The sequence below is a fragment of the Babylonia areolata genome, chromosome 19 (assembly GCF_041734735.1).
Source record: "Babylonia areolata isolate BAREFJ2019XMU chromosome 19, ASM4173473v1, whole genome shotgun sequence".
Taxonomy (NCBI): domain Eukaryota; kingdom Metazoa; phylum Mollusca; class Gastropoda; order Neogastropoda; family Buccinidae; genus Babylonia; species Babylonia areolata.
Genome location: NC_134894.1, coordinates 33,595,534 through 33,606,376, shown reverse-complemented (window position 1 = coordinate 33,606,376; position 10,843 = coordinate 33,595,534). Strand labels below are relative to the sequence as shown.

Below are 10,843 nucleotides of genomic sequence, written 5' to 3'. Positions count from 1 at the left end.
TGACTAAATGGAAAGTATCAGGTACTGTATTATCATCTGCTCACACAAGAAATGTGGCGATTAAAATGGATTCTGAGAATAATACTGACAGCATTAAAAAAAATTAAATAAATAAAAGACTCAAAGAGAGAAAAAAAAAGAAGAAAATATCAATAAAATGGATACTTCAGTTCTAGCTGATTATACATGAAAATACTGTGCATAAAGACAGCCTATAATCATAACCTGAAAAAAAAAAAAAATATGTGAACGGCAGCAACAGCCACAGCAACATGAAAATACGTGCAGTGTGCAAAGACAGTCTGTGACCATTACTTGAGAAAAAAACAGAAAGTGAAATCAATCAACACCCCCCCCCCCCCCCCCCAGCCCTCACCACCCTTTCAGCCACACAAAATGATTGTGAAACTCACCCAGCTTCCTCTCATAAATCATGAAAATAAAAAGTTTTCTTTTTGGTGTTTGTTTGGCATGAAAAGGGATAAGACTCCAATAAAAACTATTTTTTACTTTCGTGTTCCTCCAGCATATAAAACATATAATCCACTGAAAGCAGCTGATGCTGACATGACCAAAACGACACAACCAATAATGGCCCAAGTTAATTACACATAAAATAATTTTAGACTACCAAGTCTACTAATTCAAACAAAACTTTCTCATACAAGTATTCACTTTAAAAATGTTGACCCAAACCAATATGTGTTTTCATATGCACAAAACATAATTCATAAAGTACACAATAATAACAATAATGCTGATAAATATAAATCCAATTCCTACCAACCAATTTAAGCAGGTTTTCTTTGTTTTGATTATCATAAACTCTGGAATATCACAGTAACAATATAAAAATGCACAACTGTTTAAGACAGAATTTCAAACACATCTTCTCCAGAAGTTAATGAAAAATTTCATCAATTAATGAGCATGTGCTGGCAGTATTTTTTTTAATCTGCCATATCATACAAAGCTGTATGGATGATTATTTTTTTTCATGAGATCAAGGAAAGGACAATGGACAGGAAGGATCACAAATGCACAATATGTTTTGACCAGTCCTGTATGAAACTGTCCAAATCAAAAAGAAACTGTTGCCAATGTTGCATGGCAATGGAAAAGAGGTATAACAAATCAACAATTGATATTACAGGGAAAGGAATCATAACATCTATTATCAAATGAACAGCTGATATTACAAAAAATAATTAGATTATAACAAATCAACGACTGATGTTACAGGGAAAGGAATCGTAACATCTATTATCAAATGAACAGCTGATATTACAAAAATAATCAGATTAGCTCAAAAGAAGCATTCGATTTCATGAGGCTGTAACATCTTCCAAGTAAATTTCTTCTTTTTTTTTTATATATATATATATGCTTTTGAAACTGAAGGACAAAGACAGACAGAAATTTCAAGGGAGAAAGAGAAGCAGAGGTTATTTCAGTCTTGTTTTCAACTGGCTTCAAGCTTGAGAACTGCAACTGGGAGGATACCCGATTCAAAAGCATGATCTGTCATTTAATGCATAATCCATTGGTCAACTGTAAGTGTCTCCCTTGTCTTCTGTACACTGTAGTATTCTCTCGATAACCCAAACATCATATTCCAAGAGGTTCTGAGAAATTGGGAAAGGACTGACAGGGAAAAAGATACAGGAAAGGAGGAAGAGAGATGGGGTAAGAGGGGGAGAGAGAAAGACAGACAACTCTAGACATACTGAGAGAAATGGAGAGAGACAGAGGTAGCATAAAATGACTTCATTAGAGAAAGACAAAGAATATAGTTCTATGTCTAGACAAAGGACAATGCTGTTAGTACCATAGTAATGGTCTTTAGAGCTTTGTGATTTGGCCTTGCTGATTCTCATCCTGGGACAGCTGAGAGAGAACATTGTCGACCGCCAGGAAAACCAAGTCCCCATGTTTGGCCATGAAGCCAGACTTCTTCAGAGTATCCAAGCACTTCTCCGTCACATCAGTCACATAGACATCCACACCCACACTTCTGTACTTCTGAATCAGGAACTCCAAAGCCTTCACGCCCATCAGGTCGATGAAGGAAGCCCCAGACAGATCCAGCACCAGTGCCGAGAAAGGAGCAGCACTGATGGGAGAGAGGGAACTGGAAGGATTGGGGAGGCTACGGGGCTTACTTTCATCATCAGCCATGTTCTGTCGGTGGCTTTCCCCTTTTTCCACATCTCCAGTTACATTAAGCACAGTGTTTGGAGTGGATTCTGACTTGCCGCTCACTATTCTTCCATCTGCAGCTTTATCAACAACTGCTATGCCATTTGTACTGCTTGTCTTGACAGTGTCCTGAACTTCAGCAGTCTTAGATGTTATTTTCAAAGGGTTGATTCCTGTTTTCTTGAAGACTGCATCGGTAATTATCTCAGCATTGACAAAATACAGTGGACTGTTGACTCTGATGACTTTGACGTTTGTCGTTTCATCACCGCCATAGTAATTCTCCTTGGACCTCCAGACACTTGTGTCGCCCACAGGAATGTGAGTGGTCACATCCACAGAAGACCTCATGGTCATGAAAACAACCAGAAAGATGGACACCACCACCCCAACCAAGAGGCCGATATCTGCATCCAAAATGACCACAGCAGCAACAGTGGTGACAAACATTATACAATCCATCTTCGACTTGCGCCAAACATCAGGAATGGTCAGTAGTTTTAGCATCAAGGATCTTAAGCTGACAATGATGATTGCAGATAAAGCCACTTTAGGGACATAGTAGAAATAGGGACCTATAAACAACATCACCAACAAGACCAGCAAAGCAGCAAACAAAGAAGCAATCTGTGATTTTCCACCAGCACTGTCTTGAACAACGGACCGAGACACTGACGCCCCCGAAATGTATCCTGAAAACACTGCACACACAATGTTCACCATACCCAAAGCGAACATTTCCTGGTTGGAGTCAGTCTTGTAATTATGTTTCAGCCCCATCAGCTTTGTCACAGACACCGTCTGCACAAAAGCAACCGTGATGATGACCAGACCGTCCATGAGATAATCCACTCCATTATAGAAATCAGGTATCCGCGGTGTGGGCACCCCTGTTGGCACCTCTTTGATGATGCTAATACCAAACTTGCCATACAAATCACAAAAGTATGTCAGCAATGTGGCTAAGATCATAACAATCAATTCTATTGGGATGGGCACTCTCATCTTCTTTTTGTACTTCTCGTTAACAAATCGCTTGACCAAATAAATAAGGAGGATGCAAACAAACGAGGCAATGATGGATGCTGGGTTTGAGTGGTGAATGTTGGCAAGGATAGAATACCACAGTTTGATCAGTTTAAAAAGCCCACTCTGTCGGGGCAGAGAACCGAGACCAAAAATGGCCTTGAGCTGACTGCTGCCCACATGGAATGCTGCCCCAACAGTAACCCCTGTCACTAAAGAATCTGACATGACAACAGTCACTTTCCCCAGCCCTATTTTACCCAGAACAACAAAGATGATGCCACACAACAAAGTCAGGCCCCCTGCAACCCCCAGTTTCTTTGCTTCCAGATCCAAATCCTCAGAATCTATGTCGGGAGCCAGTGAGGTTCCCCCTGTCATATTAAAACTTGTTCCAGAATAATCCAGTGTTGTGGTGGATGTCACTGTCGTATTGATTAAGACGGACGACATTGTGGTTGTGAGGGTGGATGTGCATGCCATCTGACCAGCCGACTGCTTGACCTTGTCCACGTATTTATCCAAGATGGAGCCCATCATGATGGAAAGAATGGCGATGCACCCGAAAGACGACTGCTGACCAGTGCCCAGGATAGAGTAGGTGATTGAGGAGAAGAGAGAGATGTAGAGCCCAATGACTGGTTTGAGGGTGGACAGAGAAGCAAACGCCATTCCTGAAACAGTGGACAGAAAGAAAAAGATGACAGAAAATGAATCATAATCTCTTCCCCTCTCTCCATCCCTCAATGGCTCACTCAGTCAGAAGATGCACACACAGACACACACACACACATGCATGCGCGCACACGATTTAAGAAATTACTTATAGATTCAAATAATCAACATTACCAATGTTGTGTAAACACAAAGAATGCTGCTAATCCCAAACATTTTCTGAATTTGACACCAGCAGCACATTCAAGACAAATTACAAGTCTAATGTACAGAATTCGTTTAAATGCCTTTCATACAAAATTTTCTAAAAATATAAAAGGTATATGCGGTAAGCAAATAACTGTAAGCCATCTACTCATTCATTGTCAGAACATAAGACAGTTAATTCCAAAAGATGTACCGGTAGTTGATGACTTTTCTTCCAATATTTCATTAGCCACTGAAAAGATTTTGAATGATTATTCATTGCTTAGAATGTTTTTGGAAATTTTAAACTCCAGTCCAGTTGGTATCCTCCTTTGATGTATTATAATTAATGTTGTTATTTATATTTACATTGTTGTAGGTTAATACTTGTTGATATGCATATACATATTCTCCTTCCCATGAAACCTCATTCAATACACACTAGAATCTCTTTAGACTTTTTCTTATAATACACTTTTCCTCTGATACATAACATGAACACTTTCTTACATTAATATTCACATGCATTCCCTTTCCTTTATCCACTACTTTACTCCTTTCCGTCTAAAAACACTTATAGTGAATAGACATTAAACTGAAGACAAACGCGCGCGCGAACACATGCGCGCGCGTGCACACACACACACACACACACACACACATGCACTATAAACAACCATGCAGTGGTGTATCATCTCAAGCAAATATTAAATCTCTTCAACATTTAATTGATGAAAATGGTAAATTCTTCACATACCAGTTTTTTTCACAAGAAGTAAGATGTAGAATTAATTTATTGGGGTATACAAGTTGCATTCACTCAAATAATATTATATGAACAAGAATAATATTGAGATTGAAATTAAAATTAGTAATGTGGCAGGAATTAACACGAAATCTAAACAGATCTTAATGAGTATAAATAAAGAATCTAAACAATATTACAAAATATCAATGAATAAATTATATGTATCTAGCATTAAATCATTATAACATGGGAGGAAAGCAATACTGAAAAAGATTTGCAAAATAAACGATATAAAGTTAAAATGGTTTCAAATTATGATTTTTCATTGAATCTTGGTGACAAATACCATTCTAAAAAACAAAGGTTTAATAAATAATGACAAAAGCACCTCAGTGGTAGAGAGGAGGTCACTGTAAACCACAACCTACTGCCAGTATTCACTTTCTTTTTGGAAAAAAAACAACAATTTAAGGTATTGTCATAGAAAAGTGTTAAAATTGTGCTGACCTAAATTTGATTAATAAGATTATAGTTATATACTATTTGGAACTGAAGAAAACAGTTGAACCAATGACTTATCAGATTTTATCCAATAACTTGGAAAATTCTCTATATACAGATGCAGAATAAACAGACTTAGACCAAATACAGAACTGTTCTTGACAGAATTAAAGATTAGAAATAGAAATGAAAAAAAACTTGCACTCCTACTGAACATGCAAAATCACAAATTTGTCATGAATGGCTCCCATACATGAACTTGATAGAATGATGAACTGTGTCAAACTAGTTTCACAATATCTTAGTTTAAAAAAACTATCTTCTATTTACCCTGTCTTACCTACTGCTATATTCAGTTGCTATTTTTTTTTTTTACATTAGCTCTGTCTTTATTGTTCTTTGTCTTGTGGTGATGGCAGCTTGCGTCACAAGTGTTTTACACTGCTTATTAATAAAGTGCAGTATAGATACCATTATAAAGGTATTTCCTACTTGTTCATATAAAGAAAGTGTCCTTAATTTGTTCTTTTTCAGTCATTCTTTTCCTCCTCCTTTTCATGCGTTCATTTTTTTTTCTTAATCTGTCTCGGTCTTTCGTATACTGTCATTGTGCTTACTTTTGTTTCCCCTATGCCCTTTGTGTGCGGTTTATCGCAATGAAGGAAAGAGGAAAGAGTAAAAACATGGGGGAAATAGAAAGCATCAGTGATGCCAATGACGATGGTGATGATTGTCATAAATCATATTCCTTTATTTCATAACCAACTTTGAAGTCAATGATTTTTTCAGAGGCATAAATGAAGTGTACATGTAGCCTACGGCAATGACAAAAATATGTGCAGAATATGCACTCTGTATGCCCTTTGTCCTTCTCCTATGTATATCCTATGTCTTGTTACATTTCTTTTTCTTATTCATGCATTAATTTTATTTAATGTGATGTACTGTATCCATATCGTATAGTATCAAATTTTGTGCATTGCATAAAAAATATATTTTAAAAAATTGAATGAATAAAATATTTTGGAAAAAAAAAAAGAAACGGTCCAGCTAGTCTCTTCATGGAATACAGCAAATGGGCAGGCAAGCAGGCACAAAGAACAGACTGACTGTATTATAGACAGACAGACATACACACACAGACCAGTGAAAACAAGCTGTCACCAACAGCTGGGTGCCCTTCAGAACGGTCTTGTTTCAATCTGTGTCATTTCAGCTTAAATTATGCAAACAGGAGACCTAAACTTGAATTAATGGACAACTTTTAACTGAAAAATAAATAAATAAAATAAATAAATCTCCTGAGCATTTACACTAAAGCAATACAAGCTACCTTGGGCCCACATTAATTACTGGACAGGTTATTTCACTTCAAGTTCCACCATTAGCACAATATACCTAAGCATTATAATCTGATTTCATTTGTTGCACCTCAATTCCCTCAAATGTGTGTGTGTGTGTGTGTGTGTGTGTGTGTGTGTGTGTGTGTGTGTGCATTACCCACGTCAGCTATTCTAGTCCCAACAACTCTTCTGAATAAAAGTGCAGACATAAAAAACAGAACTTTGAAACGTTATCCGTAAATCCATACAGCAAACACACACACACACACACACATACAAATAGACACATACACACACACACAAAGAGGAGAAAAAAAATGTGCACACTGTATACATGTACATGCTTGTGTACTGAAATTTCTGTATACATACAATACAATGTATACAAGTACATGCAAAGCAGTGCAGTCTTCAGTTACAGCCAGATATCAACACTTACGTGCTTCTCTCTATCCAAACATCATAAATTCTTCAAGACCACTTTACTGTTTTTTACAATATTATAATATAAAGTTATGATCTCTTGAAAACATTAACCTAGAACCACTTCAGTTTCTTCAAGCTGCATACCTTGTGGAATCATCATGATCCCAGAAGTGAGGCCAGCCACTGCGTCACTAGTCAGGTCCTGTAGAGGTCTGTAATGTCTCAGCGTCGACAGGATAGGCAAGTTGGAGACCACTAGTTTCCGCAGAGAGAACTTGGAGCATTTCTTCATCACCACCTCTTTTGCCGACTCCAGTACTGTCATTTTATCATCAGGTTGTCTGTACTGGGCTTCAAACTCAGACACTTTAGTCAGTTTCCTTTCTCTAAGGCCTACCAGTTCCATGCTTCCACTGCTTGTTGAGGTGAACTTGGCACAGTCTGACAAAAGCGGGGCGCTAGCTGCAGATCTGTCAGCCTCAGGCTCACCAGGAGCAGTTGTACCATTTTCACCCATGGTGGCACGGTTTTATGCTGTCTGGTCCTCTAAAATGTATGCATCGACACACGTTCTGTCTTCACGCTGGATTTGTTTCACTTTCTCGGCTGATGATGGTTTTACTGTGTGCGTTATCTCAGGAGGAAGGAGGCAGAATGGTTAAGACACTTAACTGCCAATACAGTGTCTGTGAGGGTCTGAGTTTGAACCCTGGTCTCTCTTTCTCCAAAGTTTGAATGGAAAATCAAAGTGTGCGTCCAGTCACTCAGATGAGATGATTAACCAAGGTACCACTGGCAGCAAACACTTCGCACACTCAAAAAGAATACATGGCAACTTAAGTGTTGTCCTCTGCCAAAATTCTGTAGAAAAAAATTCCACTCTGATAGGTACGCAAATATATTAGCATGCACTCAAGGCCTGACTAGTGGGTTGGGTTTTGCTGCTGGTCAGGCATCTGCCTAGCAGATGTAGTCTAGCATGTATGGATTTGTTCAAACACAATCACACTTCTTGAGAAACTGAAACTGAAGCTATCTCATTTGATCAGCATACTTTAGCATGGTTCGGAAAATAAATTCCACACTACAAAGGCTCTTCAACTATCAGGGTTATTTTTTCTGTGACTACCACTAGTACCAGCTTTTGGTATCAGTCACACTGATGGTTTATATTGCTTGTACATTAATTGTTGATTCAAGCTCTTGTCAGTGAGTTTCTAATTCTTGAAGACTGCCTATGGTGAACACCAACAAAAGTGACTAAATCATGTGGTCATCATTCTGATGATGTGTGATGAGATATCTGATCCCTGCAAAGTATAAAAATTCATTTTAATTTAATGATAAAATTTCCATAAAAATTTCACACACACACACACATACATGCACACAACCGTGTGTGCGCACGCACAAACACACACACACAAATGTTTTTCATTAGAAATGTGTTATACTGTTCTTTTAACAAAACTTAAATCAATCATTATGTCACACACACACACACACACACGCCCGCGCACGCGTACGCACACACACACACATACACACTTTCGTACACTGTAATTTCCCCGCCCCCTCCACCCACTCGATTTTTTTTTCCTACCCTTGTCTAATATCACTTACAGTGAAATGACGTTAAACTAAAGAACGAACGAACACACACACACACAGATGAGAAACAGATACATTTATAGACCAGTTTTTCACTTTAAACATTTAGTAGTATGAACAACAAATGACCAAACAAAACCGTGACAAAAGTCTGTGATACACAACATGAGACAGATGGGGCAACAATTTAGATATATTCATCTCTCTCTCTCTCTCTCTCTACACACACACACACACACATGAAAAAAAAAAGAAAAGAAGAAACTAGCTCACAATCACAATTGGAATTAGACAACAAAAAATTGTGTATTGTCCTGTCTGGACTGTCACTAACAGATGATTATCAATTATTATTGACTAATGCTTTCAAAACAAAGTCTAGTACACTTCTTGTGTTTGCAGCAGACAGATCATACAAAACCATATTTTAATTAAAAGTCATGGGATAGTAACAGTTCTCCTCAACTCACATTTTCATCAGAATAAAGCAGAAAAAGAAATAATGACATGAATTATTTTGAATTGAAATTGCTGAATCATGTTACATTGTCCTGTTTCTGTAATATATATATATATATATATATATATATATATATATATATATATATATATATATATATATATACTTTTTTTTCCAATTGATGTATTATCTCAATATTTACATAATGTTGATGGCACTGTTCTAATTAATCATTTCTCTCTTCTTTTTTTTTATCTGCACACAAACATGCACACACATAAGCAAGCACACACACACACACACACACACCCACACGCACACATTACACATCTAAGTTTACTCAAAGTGAAAAGCAGTTGGATGAAAGAAAGAACACCCCCCCTCCCTGCCCAACACACATGCACATTAATCATTTTATTACTTATCAATCAGTATAAATCAATCATGTAATAAACATATATCCTGTCCTGAAAATAAAAGTCATTTTTTTTATCGTTAGACAGAGTGATAAGAGGCCCGGGTGTCTGATCCATTTGAGAGAGAGATGAAGATCATGAACTGATTGATACAGAAACTAAATGTACATCGAGTACAAACTGGCAGACAAAAACTGCGAGAGAGAGTGTGTAGACCCTGAGTGATTTCATCATATGATTGTGTTGTTTCTTTGCCCTAAAGCTGCACGTATTGTTTCCTTCGGTTTCTCACATGCTATGCATTTCTTTGAACCATATCGATGCTATTCGCTAAACCAAACAATATTATGTGATTGTGAATGAACACACGGCGAGAACGTATTGGTAACCAACGTATTAGGTTATGCTGCTGATCAAGCATCTGCCTTGCACGTGTGGTGTAGCGTAAATGGATTTGCCTGAATGCAGCGATGCCTCCTTGAGAAACTGTAACTGATAGAGAGAAGTGAAGCACTGACCTGCCCGATTAACAGTGATTATGACATGTAAGTTAATCAATTCGGCATCCTGCAATGCAGTCTCATAAAATGCAAACCCCACAAGTATCTAAGCGTTCTAGACGTACGTGACAGTACAAAAAACGGGGCGAGTCTAACCTGTGAGTGTGAGGTCAAAACATGACGAAGCACTTTTTTTTTTTTTTTTTTTTTTTAAGTTAAGCTTCATCCGCTCGGCATGCTTCACATGTGACAGGCACTTCCCCTGCAAAACAAATGCGACAAAAAGTCTATTAGGATTGGTCAATTTGGACCAATCAAAGGATGGCTTACATAGTATGTTCCATTCAAGCTGCAACCGACTCAATGAACCTCATACAGAAAATTGAAAACGGAATGGGAAGCCCAGAGTGGCATAACGCAATGCGCAACTTTCAGATTAAAAAACTCACATGGTCATACTGCCCGGGACATGCAGGTGTTAAGGGAAATGTGCGAGCTGACAGACTTGCTGGTAACGCAACACCAACGAGCGGCCTACATCTAGGAAAATCGGAAATCCTCAGAAAAGTCAAAGAATACCAAAAAGAACAGGTACAAGGCCATCACACCATCGATCGCCTCAAAGAAATAGAAGCAGAGAGAGGGAGCGGCCGCAAATCTAACATGAAAGGTAGAGCACGATGCTTTGCAAATCAAACAAATATCGGCATCATTTCCAAACCAACATTGCGCAAATTTCTTCAAAACGGAAC

The 10,843-nt window shown here is 37.9% G+C and overlaps 1 protein-coding gene across 1 annotated transcript; it reads right to left on the bottom strand.

Annotated features, from left to right (window-relative positions):
- Nucleotides 1–357: 357 nt before the first annotated feature.
- Nucleotides 358–10,304, bottom strand: LOC143293645 (prestin-like). The gene is made up of 3 exons (XM_076604760.1): nucleotides 10,110–10,304; nucleotides 7,249–8,414; nucleotides 358–3,899 (listed from the first exon to the last, which is right to left on the bottom strand). The coding sequence occupies exons 2-3, from the start codon at nucleotides 7,619–7,621 to the stop codon at nucleotides 1,843–1,845; spliced, it is 2,430 nt and encodes an 809-aa protein (XP_076460875.1). The 5' UTR covers nucleotides 7,622–8,414; nucleotides 10,110–10,304; the 3' UTR covers nucleotides 358–1,842.
- Nucleotides 10,305–10,843: the final 539 nt, after the last annotated feature.

Bases quoted from the DNA above. Each gene is read 5' to 3' on its own strand.
- LOC143293645 (XM_076604760.1), bottom strand. From the start codon at position 7,621: ATGGGTGAAAATGGTACAACTGCTCCTGGTGAGCCTGAGGCTGACAGA. The intron at 3,900-7,248 runs GTATGCAGCTTG...CCACTGTTTCAG, and splicing joins GATCATGATGATTCCACAAG to GAATGGCGTTTGCTTCTCTG.